At 38.4% G+C, this 20,320-nt stretch overlaps 1 protein-coding gene across 2 annotated transcripts; it reads left to right on the forward strand.

Annotated features, from left to right (window-relative positions):
* Positions 1-6,696: 6,696 nt before the first annotated feature.
* OSER1 (oxidative stress responsive serine rich 1) lies at positions 6,697-19,893 on the forward strand. Of its 2 annotated transcripts, XM_044661093.1 has the most exons (4): positions 6,697-6,813; positions 10,565-10,682; positions 16,292-16,405; positions 16,726-19,893. In XM_044661093.1, the coding sequence occupies exons 2-4, from the start codon at positions 10,606-10,608 to the stop codon at positions 17,420-17,422; spliced, it is 888 nt and encodes a 295-aa protein (XP_044517028.1). In that variant the 5' UTR covers positions 6,697-6,813; positions 10,565-10,605; the 3' UTR covers positions 17,423-19,893. The 2 variants fall into 2 exon arrangements, with proteins under 2 accessions (XP_044517028.1, XP_044517029.1); XM_044661094.1 differs by lacking the exons at positions 6,697-6,813; positions 10,565-10,682 and adding an exon at positions 15,227-15,281.
* The last annotated feature ends 427 nt before the right edge of the window (positions 19,894-20,320 follow it).

Raw genomic sequence — 20,320 nt, forward strand, 5'->3', positions numbered from 1 at the left:
AGAGTGGCTAACAGATTCATGACTTGTGAGTTAATTTTATAAACAGACCACAATCTTATATTTTTTAACTCATATTTGGTCAAACCAATTTTAATTTTTACAGTCATATGCCATATTTTGTTTAGCCATTCCACAACAGGACATTTTCCAAGAACTACTATATTTGTGAAAATGTAGGTCCTTTTCTTCTTTGACTTCTTTGTAGTACATGGTAAAGTAGGGTCAAAGGTAAAGCAGTTTAGTAAAACTTTGGGCATAGTTTCAAATTGTTTTCCAGAATAGCTGAACCAATTCACAGCTCTGTCAACAATACAATTGAGTGTCCATTTCTTTATAGAGCCTCCAACATTTGTCATCTTTACCAATTTGATGAGAATAAGGTGGAAAGTTACCGATATTTGGTCCTCTTTGTTGTCATGACTATTTTATACTGATTTAACTTCTAGGAAATCATGATAATCAGAGTGACTGTATTTACTTTTATCTATTTGCCATTTTTTCTATAGCTAAGAAAACTGCTAAGAACTTGTCAGTCTTTACTTTTATCCATTTCCTGTTTTTAAAAAATTCATTCCCCATTTTTAATAGCCAAGTTTGCTTAAATAAATTGACTTATATTTTTAATTTCAAGCTGTTTTCCCGTATTTATTCTTTCTCCTAATTCTGATCTTTGACCAGTTGACAATCTGAGTGCTTTTAAACAATTGGCTCTGAAATAGCTCACATGTTGGTAACCAATTGTTTCCTGTTGGTTAAAATATGGTCAGTGTCAGTTTTCATGCTTGTTAACCCTTCCTGTAGAAGATTTTCATAAGCATGAGACTCCTGAGAAATCTATAAGTTCCAATCTCTTATTTTCCAACATATTTCTCTCAGAAGTCACATAGTTGGTATTTAATAATTGCTTGTTCTTTGATATATATTGATTTGGTGAGAAGGATTTTGCGAAGTTTTGTGTAGAATTTATCTATTTCACCCTCTAGATTTTGGTACATAAATTGCATCTTCTTTGTGGTGTTGTTTTGCCTATGCTCTTTCCAAGTTCTTCAAAGTGAGACGACCATGTAACTCAGGAAAGAAAGGTTTTTGTACCTTTGGATACAAGATGAAATTGTGTGGAGTGAGAAATTAGTATGTTATTCTCAAGTTATTAAGAATTTTTAATATCACACACACATCCATTTCTCTTACAAGGTTACCCTAACCCCTCCTTCAAGCAGAATTTAGGTTTGGTGTTTTGGAGTTTGTGAATTTGCCTGGGGCAGGTATTCCAGACTGATCAAATCTTAACTACCAATCCTAAACACCCTTTTTGTCTTAGAAGTCTCTCCTATTGTATCTGAAGCTTTTTCTGGGAGGTCAAGCCCAATGGCTGGACTGATCCTCACACCAGCCCTTCCCAGATAATCCCGTCCAGAACTCTTCTCTTTGTATCTGTCTTCAACTTCCTGATCATTTCTTTAAAATATCAAAATTTTTGAACGTATCCATGAAAAACTATTCTTCAATTTCTCAAGACATTAATTAGCTTGAATGTGTTCATTATAAAGCTATTCAATATTCTGTCTCCAACCATTGTAAAAATGTTATAATCCTCTTAAGGGAGGCTTGATTCTATCAGGATTCTCCTATAAATAAGGCATTTTTCTGTAAAGTTTTGGGCATTTGTCTTCTCTCTCTCTCTCTCTCTCTCTCTCTCTCTCTCTCTCTCATTGCATTTTAAGTGATGATTTTTTTCAGTCATATTTTTAATTGTGGTAAAAGAGGATGTACTTTGAAATTTTCAAGGTCCCCTCAATTTCCACTTCACATAAAACGAACTCTTGCAACTTCTTTATTTGCTTCTTTGAGGCAAATCTGTGAATCATCCTTCCATTTAGTTGTAATTTCTTTACATTTTTTGGTTGCATTTATGTTGACAATGTCTATAGATGAGATTTAGTGCTTCTAGCAGTGTTGTTGGTTAACAGACAAAGACCTCACATTTAAAATATGAATAGTTAGAATAAATGATTCTCCAAACTGGGCAAGAGCCAGAATGTTTCACCTGGGCATTTGTCATTTGGGTAGATGGTAACTGTTCTCAGGAATCATAGAGAGAATGCCGTAAGAAGGAAAAGTATAAGGATTAGAACCTTAAGATGTGGGTTCAAATCTTGACTGTTATTTTCTAGCTATGACTTTGAGAAAGTCTGTAAATGACTTAAAAACTGTGATTCTTAGCATACTTTGTCACTGTCACTGTAGATGAAAAAGGAACTTTTCCATACTTCGTGTAGCTAGTTCTCATTCAGGAGGCACATTCTGTCACTAAGATTATACTCTAAGAGTCTTTTGAGTTTAGCTGACTCAGTTTTTTAAAAAATCCTTACTTTCATCTTAGTATTGTGAAAGGGAATTTTTTATTCCCGGTTGTTTATTTTAAATTAATTAATCAGCAAGTTGAAGTACCCCTACTTAGCCCTTATTAAGTCACTAAGGAAGAGAGTTCACACTTGCTAGTCATTAACTCTTAGTCCTAAAAGACCATAAGCACTGCTCCCCACCCCCGACTCCCAGAGCTAGGCAAACTGAAATACTTTGATTGGTTCCTGAGATATGAAAGTACAGCCCACAGTGAAAGGAAGGAGAAACCAGAGACAGAGACTGCCTTGGTGGCTCTTGCTGAGGGAGGACCTCTGCTTTGGAGGCTGAGACTCTCCCATTCCAATGGCCAGAGATTGGAACTTTGTCAGGAGTGAGTTAGATTTCTTTGGAGCAGACTTCTGGGGATGTGACTTGATTCAGCACTGAATTGATATGGGTAGTGGAGAGCAGGATTTTCTGACATTAAAAGCTGTGAATTTACAAAAGTAAGATTAAAGAATGTTCCTTATTGTGCCCCTTGGTAGGTGCTGTGAATTAGGCAGCTGTCTATCTTTCGTACTCTTGATTCTAGTCCTGCTTCTAAGCAATCTTGAGCTACATTCATCATTTATTTCCCCTTTATGCCATGTTTCTTGATATGATTTAGTTACAGGTTTCAATTCAGTTTTTTAGTGTACCAAAAATTATAAAGCATCCACTATGAAGTGGTTTGATTTTAGATATTTTTGCACAGGACCTCACACTGTGGGAACCTAATAAGCCTCAAATAACCAACCAAAAATTTTATCCCTAGGCAGACAGAACAGGAACTCAGGTGGTACAAAGAACATCAAAGAATAGATATGATTGTCTCTTCAGCCTGCAGCAAGGTCATTGTGCTTATGGAAACTCAATATGGATTGGTTCTGGGCCATGCAGAGATTTATATTAATGTCTGTGAATGACTTAAAATCTGTGTGATCCTTAGCACACTGCTTGTTTTTCTACTAATCTCATTGCAGAAGCACATCACATAAGAGCCTCTCTATATTTACTTAGACTGGTCCTCATGGTAGAAGCAGTGTCACAGGGACTATACTGGAAGACCTTCCAGCTTGGTTGAACCTGCTAGAATTTAGGCTCTGCTCACATAAGGCTTCAAGAATCAAGGTTCACCTCCATATCACATACCTTGAAGCTAAGCCAGAACCAGAATGTTCCACCTGAGTATCTGTCATTTGGGTAGATAGTAACTATCCTTAGGAATAGTAAGTAAAGCATGACATACAGGGAAAACCACAGGAATTAGAATCATAAGGTCTGAGTTCAATTCTTGCCTCTGTTACGTTCTAGCTGTGACCTGAGAAAGTCATGAAACTTCTCTGGGCCTTATGGGTTTATTTATTTAGAAGAAATGGGCATTAGAGGTTTTGGGGGAAATGGTTTTAGAGATTTAGTCAAATCCTCTTATTTTACAAATAGTGAGGTCCAGAGCTTACAGGTAGACATAGAAAAGCTAGGATTCCCAACGAGGCTTTCTGGTTCCAAGTCCATAACTTTTTCACTATTCCATATTTTGTTTCTTTGTCTTTAAAATGAGTGGGGTGGAAGCAGCTAGTTGCCACAATGGATAGATCAATAGGCCTGGAATTAGGAGGCCTTGGATTCAAACCTGGCCTCAGATACTTCCTAGCTATATAATCCTGGGCAAGTAACTTCACCCCAATTGCCTAGCCCTTGCCACTTTTCTGTCTGTGGGGAGGTAGCTGGGTAGCTCAGTGGATTGAGAGCCAGGCCTAGAAATGGAAGGTCCTAGGTTTAAATTACCCTCAGACACTGCCTAGCTGTGTAACCTTGTGCAAGTCACCCAACACCCATTGTCTAGCCCTTACCTCTCTTCTACCTTGAAACCAATAAATAGTACTGATTCTAAGACAGAAGGCAAGGGTTTTAAAAATAAAATAAAATGGAGTGTGTGTGAGTGTGTATATGTGCAAAACTAGTTAATTTTTAATTGGGAAGCAGCATTATACAATGGAAAATGTACTGGATTTGGAGTCAGAGGACCCAAGTTCAAATTACACCTTTTCTGCTCATTTTGCTGTGAGATCTTGGGGCTGCATCTTTCTCATTTATAAAATGAGTTGGATCATTGGCCTGTTAAGCTCTTTTCTAGTTCTAAATCTACGATCCTATATTCTCTTGTAGGTCTAAACCATGTACCTATACACATATATATATTTTATGAACTTGAAGGATGACAGTAGTTCATATTTCTATAGTGCAGGGTAAAGTGCTTTTGTGCCCATTATTTCATTTGAACTTTATAACTCCCCCTGTGAAGTCAGCAGGCCAGGGATTTCTATTTCCATTTACCAGATGAGGAAAGTCAGCTGCAAAGAAGTGACATGACTTGTTCAATGTCACATGGCTCCTAATTAATTGAACTAAAATCAGGATTCCTTGTTTCCAGTTCTATGTTCTTTGTGCTATATACCAAACTTTCTCTTGAAGGGTGCAACCCAGAGTTATGATTCAAAAATCAGCATATCAAACGGGTTCATGACCACAAGTTACAAGCACAGAGCATGGCATGACCAGAGGAGTTTCGTGAAATGGAGTCAATGTTGTACAGTTGGAAGAATATGAGATAGTACAGGAGTTCTGCCATTTACTACCTGTAAGATTATAGGCAGTTGCTTTGCTTTAGTTTCAATTTCCTCATCTGTAAAATGGGGATAATGATGCTTACATTCCTTTTCTTAGAGCTATTGTAAGAAAAGTGCTTTGAAACTGCAAATTACTACAGAAATGGAAAGCATTATATTATTTTTATACCCTTATTTTCTGTCTTAGTAACAACTCTAAGAATGGCAAGGGCTAGGCAATTGGGGTTAAGTTAATTTATTCAGGGTCACAGAGCTAGGAAGTGTCTGAGGCTACATATGAACCCAAGTCCTCCTGACTCCAAGCCTATTCACTAAGCCACATCGCTGCCTGCAAATGTACAATAGTATTTTTGTTGTTCAGTAATTTCTGACTCTTCTTGAGCCCATTTGGGAGTTTTCTTGGCAAAAATGCTGGAGTGGTTTCCCATTTCCTTCTCCAGCTCATTTTATAGAAGAAGTGAGACAAAGTTAAATGGCTTGCCCAGAGTCACATAACTAGTGTCTTAGGCTATCCAAGCCCAATGCTCTATCCACTGCTCTACCTAGCGCACCTCCAAACATTTTTAATCTTACCATCCTGTCCTTGGCCAATCCATATCTCTTTTCCAAGTTGTTTCCCAATCTATGAAGGGATTAGGCCAACGGTAGGCAACCTTGTAGGCAACCTTTTTGGCCCTGAGAGCCATAACCGCCTTCGGAAGGAGGAAGATGGAGGTGGAAGGTGCTGGAATATGAGGCGGGGGCTGAAGGGCCCCCTGGGGCACATCCTAGGGTTCTGCCTGGACTGGCCGGTGGGGAGGTGGAGCCAGATATGGCCTTGAGAGCCATACATTGCTGACCCCTGTATTAGGCTATATGAGCTCTAAGGTGCCTTTCAGTTCTAAATACTTTTATCTGTAAAATGGGGATGAGCACTTGCATGACTTACCTCAAAGAACTGTTGAGACTGTGTAAAGTGCTAAAAAAATGGAAGCTTGAAATAATAACTCATATTTCTATAGATTTTCTATTCCCATTCCCCATTTTCATTATTTACTCCCAAAGCAGCTCAGAGGTCAGTCTCTTCCTTCCCTTGCCCCTCTGGCACCTAAAGGGCCTTGTGCTGGTACTATGTCTTCATGGTGGACAAGGTTGAGTACTTCTCCTTGGCCACCCCTGCCTGGGGACTCAGGTTCAAACTCTGTTTCCATAGAAACGCAGTCTCCTCGACGGCCCACCCACCCAACACCAAGATGGACAGGTTCGAGTCTCGTTGCCATGGGGACACCAGGTAGAGGCACCAAGTCCAAGCCCGGTCGCCATGGAGATTAGAGGGAAGAGGTCGGGGAGGGGGTGGGAAGAGGTAAGGGAGAAGGAACATTAAGTGCCTTCTCGTAGGGCACTTAGGGAAGAAGTAGGAGAAAGACAAGCCTCCAAGACCACCCTGCTAAAAAAAGAGGAACGAGGAAGAGAAAACTAGTAGAGATGAAGGTGGAAATTGGGCTGTGGGGGGACTGGGAAGAGGAAGAATAACAGGAAGTGATGTTGTGCGCACGTGCTACTAAAATGCGCTTGCGTGTTAGCCCTTGATTTCCCACCCACCCCCCACCCCCGTCCTCCGCGCGCTGCCGAGTCACGAGGGTGGGACGAGCAGGAGTGGAGGCGGGGCTGCGGTCCCTGCGACGCAGGCGCAGTGGGAGAGTCCAGTGGCGCTGGGCGCCCCTCACACCGCTCTGGATCCGGGTCCGTCAGGCCCCCGGGTCCGGAGAAGAGTGGAGCGGACTGGACCTGGTCGAGCAACTGCCTCTGCTGCTGGGGGGTGAGTGTCTGCCTGGGCAGGGCTCAGGGGGACTCTGTTTGGCCCTGCCCCACCATGCCCCGGGGCGGCCCCCGGGCTGGGCCGGGCCTGGCCCTAGGGCCGATGGGGCTGTAGTCTTATGTCCTTTGGGGCTGTCTCCCCGCTCTCCCCAGAGCTGGGGCCGCTCGGGCCGGCCTGAGGCCGGGGGCTGGAGATGCCCCCTCGGCCTTCCCAGCCCGGCACGTCCCCTGTCCCTTTCCCGTCTGCGGCTCCTCGTCCTCGGGCTCTGCCCCCGTCCCGCCTCTTCGTCGCCGCCGTCTCTTGCCAGCTTCCCCTTGGCAGCGGCCGCCCTTTGCCCCTTCCCGCCCTTTCCCTCGCCCGCTCCCGTCCCTTCTCCTTTCTCCCCTCCAACTCCCTCGTACCCCCCAGCCCTGGCCGAACCCCTGCCCTCAGGCGCTTGGAGTGGGGAGGTGGTGGCAGCTTCAGGGGCACGGCGGGCCTTGTGTTGTTTTCGGACACTGGGCAGCGGCCTTGGACTAGGGTCCTAGCAAACTGGGCCTTGGGAACGGGGAGGGAGGGAGCAAGGGATGTTCCGTCCTCATCCAGCTTCCCAGCCCCTGGACCTGTTGCAAATTTCCGAGGCCGGGATAATTGACTTCTTTCTGAGCTGAAAAATCTGAGCTAAAAAAGCTTTTTATCTTTAAGGGCTGTTTGTTTCCACTTTGTGCTCTTGGAAGAAGTGGGAGTTGCTGGGATGGCATGCAGTCTTTACCCTCCACATCTCCCAGGTTCTGGAAAAGTATCTAAATTTGTAATAGTGGGATTTACCGAATTTAATGAGGCCGAGGTACTGGTGGATTTGCTTCTCGTTTGTTGCTAGTGGGAAAAGTTAAAGGAGTAGACTGAGAGTGCCCAAGTATCAATGTCCCTTGAAAAGTAGAGGAAATTAGTTTACCTTTCATATCGAGAATTTAAAAACTCTTGGACTCATAATGATCTGGATGACACTATTTGTGTAGTAAAAAAAAGATAGGATTTTGAGTCGAAGTTGGGTTTGAATTCCACCTCTTCTATACTTGGGACATGCTACTTAAAACTTTTTTCTGCTTCAGTGTCCTCACTTGTAAAATGAAAGAGTTGAATTAGATGATAGGTGATTTCTGATGGTCTTTCCAGATCCAAATCCTATGATTTTGGAAAGAGAAAGTTGAATTGACACAGGACTGAATTAACTTCAGATTTTCCTGGAATTGGTCGACTTAAAGTCCTGTCTGTGCTTTAAAAATAGCAACAGTGTTGTAAAATTTTGTTTCTAGAGGATTTAATTGCTAATTGTGGGGAGTTTGGAGCAATCTATACCACAAGTTAATCCCTTCTTTGTCTCTAAAGTTAGCTTGTAGATTTCTTAAGAAACAAGGAAAACATGGTATAATGAAACCTTTACAACTATAACATACTTTGCTCTATTATTGATGAGCCAATAAGCACTTATTAAATACCTACCACGGGTCAGGCACTGCTAAACACTGTTGATACAAAGAAAGTCAAAAGACAGCCCTTGCTCACAAGTTCACGGTCTATTGGAGGATGTAGCATGAAAACAACTATATACAAACCGGCTATATACAAGACAAATTGGAGATGCTCTCCGAGGGAAGGCCCTCCAAGTTAAAGGGAATTAACCCCATAAGGTAAAGGTTAACTACTTTAAGATAAACAAGAAACTGTGAAGAAAATGCTGGACATTGGAAAATAGTTGAAGTATTCATTTTCAATTCTTGGGATGAATGGGAGCTCTTTTGTTAGAAAAGAAATTTAAGTCTGTCAACTCTGAATAAGGATGCTTTTGTAAACAGCATACATGTGAGGGAGCTGGTAGTTCAGCACCATACCTAGTTTGGGTATGAACCAGAAGTTTTGTCACTATTTGTGGCCCAAGTTTAAGAGCTGGGAAGGAAGTAAAGGAAATCTGTGAAAGTTTATTTTGCATATTATTAGATTAGAAGTTTCTAGAGACCAGGAACAAAGTGTTTCACTTATTTTTGCGTATGTGTCCCCACTGGCTATTACATTCCTAACAAATCATTGCATTATAACATTAGGGAAAGAGCCTGGGCATTTGGGGGGGGATGCAGTATCATGTATATATATATAATTTCTAAATGCTAAGGCATGTTGTGCTGTGGCACAACACAGGGCCTGAAACACTCTAGAGTGGATCTAAGCTAGATTAAAGTGTAATTGGGGAATAGATTAGTTTGTGCCCACAAGTATACTTATGTACAGTTCAACCACTCCCATTTCTTTTTTTTTTTTTTGAGTTCAACACCACTGCTATAGAGAATACAATAGTTAAAATCTCTTCCTTCAAGAAAATTCTTAAACAAGTATAGTTATTAATTTATGCATTTGAGCAATTCTGTAGATCTAGAATTTATAGGGCCAGAGAGAGACAAGAGTAGGATGAACAAGGTATGTCTGTATATTTGTGTAAACTTGGAGGGAGATTCAGGATTGATGGAAAGTATATTTAAATTTCTGTATTGGGAAGTTGGGATAAAAGGCCAAGTTTAAGTTCTCTGAGCATATTTTCACTTTCTGAAATGCCTATGTGATGAAATGGACACTTTAAAAGTAAATATAAAGCAATACTGGCCATTCTTGATCAACTTAGTATCCATGGACCTTGTTTTTCAGTGACACCATCCAATTCCTTTTCTCAACAATTAAAAATATTCTCAATTCTGTCTCTTTATTTGGTAACATATCAAATATATTATGACACCTCTAGCCTTGGAGGTTTCCTAATATCAAACTGAGAAATGAGCAGATATGAAATAAGAGAAAAACCAAGAAGGAAGTAGGAGGGTGGGGGTAGCATTGGGGAGTTGTGGCATGAAAATGGAGAAGGGAACAATGTGGAGAGAGATAGGTAGAAAGAATTGTTTTTTCGAGAATATCCTGTTATATTTTTCTGAGTGACTTTAATTTTGTTCTTATTCTTTAAGGGTAGATATTAGTTTGCATATTTTTGTTATGCAAAATTTTATATTAACTTAAAAATATATTGTATAGATTGATCCCTCATTATTGACTCTTCTACATTTTTACTACTCTAAAATGGGCCTTTTTTGTATGTTGAAATCAAGAAGTTTCTTATTTGTAGTATGGAAAACTAGTATGGTATACATTAGTAGTTAAGGAACTCTAACTCTACCTGCTTTAACCTTGGCTTAATGGTGAAACACATTTAAAAACAAAACAAAACATGTGCTTCAGAGTTATATTAAGCTGAGGTTAACTGTTAGACCAGTGAGAAGCTTAATAGCTTTTCTTAAAATCTAAGTGTTATGGTTTGCAATCCAGGCTACCCCTGCCCTTCCCAATATACAATTCATTTCTGATAAAAAAAGATTAGTATATTTTTGGGTACCTAGACCCTTTCAAAAAGAAGACTCTTTTTTTCCTATTAGCAAGTAAACTAAAAGGCAAGGCTTTTGGAGGTATTTATTTCTTCGAGCCCAACTATTAGAATCTTGGTATCAAATTAATTTCAGTTTTAAAAATGCTTCTTAATTGTATGTTTTAGATCTTAAATGTTTCATTTTTTATTCCCTCTTCCTATCTCCCAATATTTGAACCTGAAATTCCCTTTTAAAAATACTTTTCTTCATTCTGGCATTTTTTTCCCCAGAAATGTCATTTCATATGGAAATATAATCTTATAGAACCTGTTTTCTTTTTAAAATTTATTTTTAAAATTTATTTTTAGCATTAATAGATAACAACTATAACGGTGAAGCAACTTCCACAATGAAATCTGAAGCCAAGGATGGAGAAGAAGAGAGTCTGCAGACTGCTTTCAAGAAGCTAAGGGTGGATGCAGCAGGGTAAATATGCTATATGTTATTTGGGGAATTTTTCATTGATTGTATTTAAATGACACCTCTTCTTAGAGCTCTTTCTGTCTTCTGCATAATATCAAAGTTCATTAAGAAATTAATGCAGTATCTAGCCAGTCTGTCAACAAATTTTCACTTATCAAAAGGGAAAGTTTCCTTGTTCTTCCCTTTTTGTTCACATAAAATCTGAATGGTAGCATGCTATTCCTTAAAACACTTCAGTTTAAGGGTTTTAGTTTTAGATGTGAAAAGCTAAATTTTATGCTCTGGGATTTTTTTTTTTGAAATTATCAAATGAAATCCCAGCAATTTCTGAGATGAATTTAACCTGAATGTCTGAAGGGAATCATAGGTTCTTTCACTAAAAAGGAATTGGCTCAGTAGAAATCTTTAAATTTTGTAGATTTCATGGACCCTGATTGCTGAGGTGATCACTATGGAAACTATTCAATAGGGTTTTGTCACTGAGATCAATAATCTTGGATCCTTTGGTCAGAGTAATTAGTGCACCTGCAGACCAGCTGCTCTCTGAATTTTAATATCTTGACCTTTTCAGAATGTCATGTGTACCCTCTTCCCAACCTAAATAAGGAAGGAAATTCCAAATTTTTATTAGTAATAAAGATTTTCCATTTGATTTTGAGGCTTCCTACTTGGAAGTGCAAAACAAGAACATTCAGCAACAGGTATGTGTATATATATGAAATTTATTGTCACTACTGCTTGTGGTTTGGTCATTTACCCCAGTAAGAAGATTTTTCATGGCAATTATTTGCTCCAGAAGTATTCATTTTTTGCTTTCATGATATCCCAAATAAGGACTTTTCTTAGGTTGATTGTTTTACTATTATTTTGGCATTTTGTTAGCAAAAGAGAGTACTGAGGGGAACAATACTTGTTTTTCCTTGTTCCCAAATATGGTTTGATTTTAGTAATGCAAAGGAATAGATACTTTCTAAATTCTACATTCTCAGTAAGTGATTATATTCTTATATAGAAAAATGAAAGTCAGATATAACATAGATAGAAAAATCTCAGTTATGTGAAGCTATATAAATATCTATTTGTATGGCTACAAATGGTGCTCTGGAAAACCAGGCAATTTATTTCCTACTTTTAAAGTAGCTGACATCTTTGTACTCCCTTCCGTTATATAAGCTAAGCTTGTCAGAAGTTAAATTCATTTATGTGGCAACAGGCTCCTATTTGGACTGATGGAATCTGAAGTCAGAAAGAAATTGTCTACCCAAGAAGATTCATATTCTGAAATCCTTAGATTTTCATGAAACGAACCCAAGTGAATATAATTTTCTATTAACTCTTGAAATTAATAATTATAGTGTGACAGGTTTTTTTTCCCCCATTGAGCTATCATCATGAAAGGCAATGCAATGTACTTATGTGTAGAAGTCATCTTTTATACTGCTTTAAGAAACTGAAAATATCAAAGCAGGCTGCTTTTGTGACTCCTCCTTCCCTGTTCCACCCCCACAGTTCATTTAATAAAGTAATGTTGTACATTATTTAGTCCAAAATACATTTCTGGATTTTTAGAAAAGGAAGAAAGGAGACAATATGAAAGAGAATATTAAATAGTACAAAGGATGAGTCATTACTATGACTAAGCAGAGTGAAATACAAATACATCAGCAGTTCCCAGGCTCTTGTCATTATTGGTTTAGAAACTGAGGTGTTCTGGTAATTGTGGAAAGAGCATAGGTTTAGAAGATCCAAGTTTAAATTTTAACAAGTAATTTAAACAAATCTCTTTGAACATCAGTTTCTTCATCTTAAAATAAGGTTAATAATACTTGTTCTGCCTTCACAAGATTGTTATGAGAAAAGTGTTTTATAAACTCTGAAGGCACTACATAAAGTTGTGAGTTATATGTAAAGAGACATTTATGGAGTTAATTCATTAACAAGTGCCAAGTGGCCCTAAAACATTATTTTAATTTCTAATGGTAATTGATTTTATCTGGGCTAATATCTTGTTATGAAGATTTTTTATTTGAAACATAGAATTTTAGACAGCCTAATCATTATTTTAATAGTTGTTATTCTAAATGTGAGATTCTGGTACAAAAACTGAGTCAACATATTTCTTGACAGACTTGAACCATATGTATATTGATGTTCTCACTATAAATGAAACTAGAAGTTATAAAGAAATTGGAGCTAAGTGAAAAGGCAACTTGGAGGTTTTGCTTGGAGAAGCAGATAAAGGAATTGGTTTTAACTTGTGATCAAAGAAAATAAGAAACATCATTTTAGAGCACATTTGATCATCTTGCCTTTTATTACTTATGATGCATGTAAATAAAAAGACCACAGTGAAAATAATTGCAGCCTAGCTCCAACATAAACTGAGGAAATTGAGAAATTCTGTGCAGAACACATATATATCCTCTAAACTAGTGACTTTAATGCAACATTATATAGTGAGAGGATGGTGAGAAATATGTGCGAAAATGTGGTTCATTTGAAAGAAATGAGGCCAAATACTCTTACCCTCCTCAGAAACCTTATACCTGCATATTATTTATATTTAAATATACATATTTCTCTCAAAGAGAAAATTGGAGGACATAGAACAGTGATGGTGGACCTTTTAGAGACCAAGTGCCCAAACTGCAACCTTCACATGCCATGTGAGCCCCCTTCCCTTACCTCAGACAGGGGAGGAAGAAAACGCTCTCATTGAGCTGCTGCTGGGCAGAGGGGTGGATCTTGAGGGAAATGTCATCAGGCATGTGTGGAGAGGGGGAAGGGAGCAGCCCCCTCTAGCATGCTCCAGTATGTGTGCCATAGGTTTACCAACATAGACATAGAAAATCCCAAGAAATATAATATAAACTGTATGTTAAGATAGAAAATAGTCAGGTACTTTTGGAGGAGTCATTTCAGAATCAAAATATCTGTGCAGTCAGAACATCACTTTACTACAACAAAGATTAAAATCTGACATGCAGTGATATGACCAAGTCAAACAATATATTGATCCTGAAAAATGTGGACTAGAATTAGGAAAAGCAAGTGACATAAATTATCATTTCTTACAGAAGTTTCCAAAAGTGTGTAGTCTCCTTAGCCAGTAAACATTTTATTTCCTGGCCAAGAGATAGATAAAAGGCAAGGAGAGATAAAAGGGGAAACAGTAGTTTAGAATATAAATTCATTTATAAAACCTTGAGGAAGAGACCAGTAGGAATTTGCACAGTATTGCCTCATCAAATGACATCTAGTAGTAGAGAGGAAAAAAATTTTCAGAAATCTTAGCTTTAGAACCTAGTCAAAAATCACCTGGGCATTTAGAAATGAAACTTGAAGGAACACAGCAAGTGAAAAATGGAGATATGTTAACATTTCTGTCACAGGTGATTTTCTTCATCTGTGATAGAACCCACCAAATTGGGACCCAGCATCTTAGCCTCCAATTTGCTAAATGAGAATATGGAAATAACATTAAGGAAGAATTTGTTCTTTGGAGCAGACACAGTATAAATTGAGGAAATTGGTGTTGGACTCAACTAAATTTTGAGGTTAAGGAGGGATTGAGTCCCAAGGTAGCTGAAAAGGAGGGAAGATATATGGTTAGGGGGAAAATCCCAGCTACCATTATGACCAAAAAAAAGCACTTGAGAATATGATGAATACCAACCCATATGCCTAACTCACCAGTTCTATAAAGTCTTTGAGAAAAATTGAAATCTGCAACAGGCTGGCTTTAACAAATTATATTCATACCTTCTCACAGTCACATAGTTGACTGGAAAACTTTGGCAAATATAAGATCCCATTGTATCTTTGTTTATTTCTAAAAACCATTTGATTTACTAGAGCAGAACATTTCCTTAAAGATTCTTCTCCAATAAGGTGTCTCTCGTATATCTGTTAATCTCATACAAGATACCTTGATAAAATTAGAGAGAATTTTGGTCAGCGATCCACTGATAGTATAAAACATGGCACAAATAGGGAGACCTTGCTAAGCAAAGATGATTGCCACTCTCATGGAGGGAAAAAACATAAATAGAAGAAGGGGTCAATGAATGGGGTTTTTCAGTTTTGTGGATATTGTTATGTTGATTGCAATAAGTCTTAAAGTGCCATAGATCCTTCTAAATGAGTTCTAAAACCCCTAAAGGCTTGGCCTAATAATCTACATGGGAAAAACCAGGTGGACAAAGATTACTATTATAAAGACCAGAGGTGTCAAACTTTCTGCCCCAAATTCCTAGGAAGTTCTGACCCAGATTAAAATGTAATTGGGAAATGTTTAACAAAATAAATAAAAATATAATACAACATAGACGGTATTAATTTGTGTTTTTTCAAGTCAATATGCGACCCACAGGAATCTGTTTCTTTTGAGTTTGACACCACTGATCTAGACTATATGCAGTGAAATGGATAGCCCGTGGAATTTGGTCCATCAGTAGGTAAGTCTTAGATAGACATAGACATAGTCTAGATTAGCTAGACATAAAATTGAGTAGGGAAAGAATGGATTGAGTTGCATTTGAGTACCTGTATTGTACTTTCAGCAATCTCAAGTTTCTGCCAGAGAAGAAAAATGACCCCCAGGTTGGTGGATAAACCTACTGTGGAGAGTAATATGACTGTTGGTTAGTATGGTATAGGGTTAGAAGGCATGGACATGTTGCAGCATATATTGTTGAAGAGAGCTTTCAAAGATGAGATCATAGAAGCCCTAAAATGTAGACTCTTTGGAAACATTGATGACCACTGTACCATTTTAAAACAGTATATCTTTCTTAAATGGGTATGATTTAGCCCCGAGTTCTGTGGTGAGATTAAAATGTGCATGTTTTTCCAGTTCTTTTAATAAGGGGAGGGGGGGTTGGTTTTTGTTGTGGTTTTTTTCCCCCCATGAAAGTTGGAGATTTGGAACTAGTCCATAATCCAAATTGGATTAAAGTATTTTAGAAGCTTGATTCAGAAGCTCAAATATTGAAAGTCTGTCTTATCAACAAAAGAGATGTTTGGTGTCATTTACAATCTCCCTGCACATGAAAGACTGATCTGCCCCAGATAAACAATCTAAAAGCCTATTAATAGTCCAGCGCTGGTTATACTTAGGACTTAATACTTTGATTTATGGCTTTTAAAACTGAGGGCTTTGGGGGGAGACTTTCTATAGAAAGAGCATGAGGGAAAATTTCTATAGAAATTTTTTTTTGTTAAGTATATTTTAATGGCATTAAAAATTTTTTTGATAAGGGACAGATTTGGGGGACAGGTGAGCAGGACAGAGCTTACTGTTGTCAGAGGAATTAGACTGTCATGTTAACTGACCATATAAGCTTCATAAAACTCATGCAACACAAATTACTGCATTGGAGAATCTAGTCTTATTCCTATGTTTGCTGAAAACTAACTGTGACAAAGCTGTAGAGAGGTAAGCCTCCCTGTAAGGGACTCTCCTAATATCTGAATATTCCTTAGCTGGCTAGATTTTTGATGGTAAAACATTTTGAATGGCACAGGGGGAAAAGGTCAGGCTTTTTCAGAAACAGTTGAAGACTCATTTAGAGATGTCTCCATTGACCATAATCTTTATCCTCATCTTCTAGATCCATAGCTTCTCTTTCTGTTGGAGAGGGGACAAGTGTCAGAGCATCAGTTAGGACAGCTACAGATGAGACCAAACCTAAAGCTATATGTGCATCAAAAGACAGTTGGCACAGGTAAGAATATTTTTTTGCAATATCTTTTAGCTAAAGCTAAGTTCATTAAATCTAAAGGATAATAATGTACTTTTCCCAGGAATGTCTAAGACTTTTATCCTTTAAAAATGAAAAAATGGTTAAAAAACTTAAAATCTGATTAAAGCAATAGCAGTTGCAGTTTTTCTTGAGTGATATTATGGTTCCTCTATGCTGAATCTAGATTTTGTAGATTTCAGTGAAAATCACATTATATTGTTTACCTCTAGTTAAGTATGGTAAAAAATAGAATAGAAAGTTATTGAACTCCTTCTAAATAATTATCTTCTCTTTCCACTCAGTTCTACAAGAAAGGCTTCACGAGGAGTAGTGAGAACCCAGCGTCGTCGGCGTTCCAAGTCTCCAGTTCTTCATGCTCCAAAGTTTATACACTGCAGTACAAAGCCTGTATCTTCCACCAGTCAGCTCAGACACAAAAGCCAAACTGACTGTCCTGACAGCAATAGCCGCCATGGAATTCTACCTTCTAATGAGTTCAGCACAAAGGAATGCTCTATTTCTTCTCTTAGTGAGGCCAATCACACAAGAGCAGTGAAGGAGCCCTTGGGGGCTATAGTTTCTGATGGTGCATCAGAAGGCAAAACAGAAGAAGATTCCTCTAATGCTGCTCTGGCCTCCCAAGCAAGTCTCAAGGCCAGTGATCTCTCTGACTTTCAATCGGTATCCAAGCTGAATCTGGGCAGGCCGTGTGCATGTGTAGGCAAGGAGTGCCAATGTAAGAGGTGGCAAGACATGGAAGTGTACTCCTTCTCAGGCTTCCAGAATGTCCCTCCCTTGGCACCAGAACGAAGATCCACCCTTGAGGACTACTCGCAGTCTTTCCATACCAGAACTCCATCTGGCTCGCCCCGCTCTTGTTCTGAGCAAGCTAGGGCCTATGTGGATGATGTGACTATTGAAGATCTTTCAGGCTACATGGAATATTACTTGTATATTCCCAAGAAAATGTCCCATATGGCAGAAATGATGTACACCTGATAGCAATAAGCAACATCATGTGCTTTAAAACCAATGAAGGGTTGGAAAAGTGACTTAGTTACTGGCAGACCGCTCAGCCACTCTGTGAGAAGATACCTTCCTCTGCTCACTGTGCTTGCAATAAAAACATTTCTTTGCATCTCAATTAATTTTCATTCTTTAAACTAATTTCCCTTCCTCTCTCCACTTCCCTTGGCCCCTAAAGAAAGCCCAGACAAACCAAAAAAATCCTCCTAAGATGGATCATAGGATTTAGAGCTGAAAGGGCCTTAGAGTGCCAAATAATCTAACCTGCCAGTTTCCTGACCCCAGTTTTACAGAAGAGGAAACTGAGGTCCATTTTAAGTGCCTACTCTGCAAAGAACCATGCTCTGGGTACAAGACAAAAATGGAAGTAAGTCTGCTGTCATGGAGCTTTCTTTTGCTAAGGGATAAAAACCTGTAAGCAACTAAGTAAAGCATGTACTATAACTTGAGGAGAGAGAGAGAGCACTAATAATAGAGGACCAAAAAAAACTCCTTTAAGGTGGCACCTGGACTTTACAGGAATCTGTGGATTCTCTAAGGCTTGTTCAAGGTGACACTGATAGTAACAGAGCTGGGGTTTTGACTCCAAATTAGTGAAGAGATTAAACTTAAAATTGTTGGTGGGTAAAAATTTAATAGTAAATGCTTTCTTTAATAGTAAAAGCCCTCTTTTTCAGGTCTATTAAGCAACAGATAACTTGGGAAAATCTGAACAGACTTTTATAAATTATTTGGATGATTTTATGCAATAGTTAATGACCCAAAGAATTTTCCAAAGAAGAAAGAGCCTTAAAATGAATTTACTGTTTCTAATTTTAATTCAGTACAAGTTTTTATGATTCTAAAGTTAATTATTTAGTGTTAGGTCATAGATCATGTAGTTCACTAAATATAACAAAATCATTTAGTCTTAATATCCACTAAAACTTTCCACAAGCTATACTGTATTTGGTGGTGAAAGGAAACTGCAAGATTCAGAAATTAATACTTTTGTTAGGAGTAATGGTATGTGAGAGATCCCAAGTTTATTTGGATGAACCCATTTGCTGTTTGTTTCACTTGACTGCTAAGTGACTGATTTAGTGTGAATGCTGTGATATCAGGCATCTCAGTGCATTGTTCCACCACTGCAGTGGAATCATGGGAGCAAGATGGCCTGCTTGCTTTATTGGTGTATTTAAAGCTGAAATGGAGATGACTTTTTAGAAGTAACCAAGGGCTGTTAGATTCTGTTCCTTCAACTTCTAGGTGGCATTGGTTTGGCAACCTCTTTCTTGGCTTCAGTGTTGCTGCTAGAGAAGGGCAAAGCAGACAAAGCTAGGAGTAGTCTCTGTCTTTAAATGGGCTATTACATTTTTCAGTTGCCTTTTTTTAACCCTTACCTTCTATCTTGGAATCACTACTAAGTTTTGTCCAGAGAAGGTCAATTTGACCTTTTTAAAAGTCCCTTCCATCCCTAAATCCTATGATCCTGCTTTTCTATAACGGTTCCTTTAAAAAATCAGTTGGAGATGGGAGAGGGGGAGTGGATTGTTTCTTTACTAAAATTGTAGAATCAGCAATACTTCTAGCAGGCAAATCTTAAATTGGAATTCAGATTTCCCTACTTTTAAGACATCTAGAATTTCTATGTACAGCCCCTTCTGGGTCTGTTCTTTGCCAAATATTACATGTAATCTTCCTTCTCCCACTGCATATCCTACATGAAATAGCCAGGCTCTAGAAATCAAAAGGGAACAGGCTGAAGGGGCGGTATGCAACTTTTGTCCAAATTCAGGGTTATTAAGCTGTGAATGTTTTAGAGTATTTGACAGTAAAGAAGAAGAAAGCAGATAAGGGGTATTGGGCTATTGCTTTGAAAATGAAATGAAAATTGAACATTTGTTGCAGTTTAAATTTTATCATTTACTTTTTTGCAAGTAACAAACTACTAAAACTCTAGATTAATTCTAAAACGGTTCAGCCCAATCAACTTAAATATTTCCTGGGGGAAGGAAAAATAAAGCCTGTTCTACTTTGTAATTCATCTGGCCATATGAGGTCGCCCTTTCTTCTTAAGAAATCCAGCAATAACATTACTGTAGTGATGCCCCAGAAGACCATTAATCCCAAAGTGGTTGATTGCTCATCCACTTGGCTGTGTTTTCATATGTTTTAAATGAAAGCAGGTGACATCAACATAGGCTACCGACTATACCAAATTTGAAAAATCGTTTACTTAGAAATTGGAGTGACCTTTTACCAGTTAGAATGATTTGTTAAAGGGGAGGAAATACAAATTTGTACTAATATACTTCAGGGGCAATGGACAGGGGAAGGGAATATTAACATCAAAGTATCTAGCATTTAAGGGAATTCCTTCTCATTCTTGCTCACTATTTTGTTTGGCATGATGGCTTCTTTAAAGTGTGAAAACTGCCTCCTGAATAAACGATTTGAAAGGGCTTTTTGGTGAAGCTGTTTGTTTCATGACCATTTCAGAGAATTCTGCTTTTGATGAAAAGTGCTTGTATTTGTGTGAATAAATTTTTCCTTTTTTTTTTTTAAATCCGTTCACAGCTTACCCTATATCAAGATGATCATTTATCAGGTCAATTAGATAAATAAACTTGCTCTTGAAGGCAGTAAATGGGACAATATTCCTCAGAAAGCTCCCCTCTCTTCCTGACTCACAAATTTTTCTTCCTTTGTCAGCATTGAACCAAAGAACATGTATATGACTTCCTAAACACCTAGGAGCTGTCACAGCAGGTCTCTACTGGTGCAACACTGAGAAATTCTTGATAATCAAACAGTCCAGGCAAGCTGATAACCTAGTCAGATGGTGAGTCAAGCTATGTAAGTGGCATGGTGTTTTTCAGTGTCAGCTTG

The sequence above is a fragment of the Gracilinanus agilis genome, chromosome 2 (assembly GCF_016433145.1).
Source record: "Gracilinanus agilis isolate LMUSP501 chromosome 2, AgileGrace, whole genome shotgun sequence".
Classification (NCBI taxonomy): domain Eukaryota; kingdom Metazoa; phylum Chordata; class Mammalia; order Didelphimorphia; family Didelphidae; genus Gracilinanus; species Gracilinanus agilis.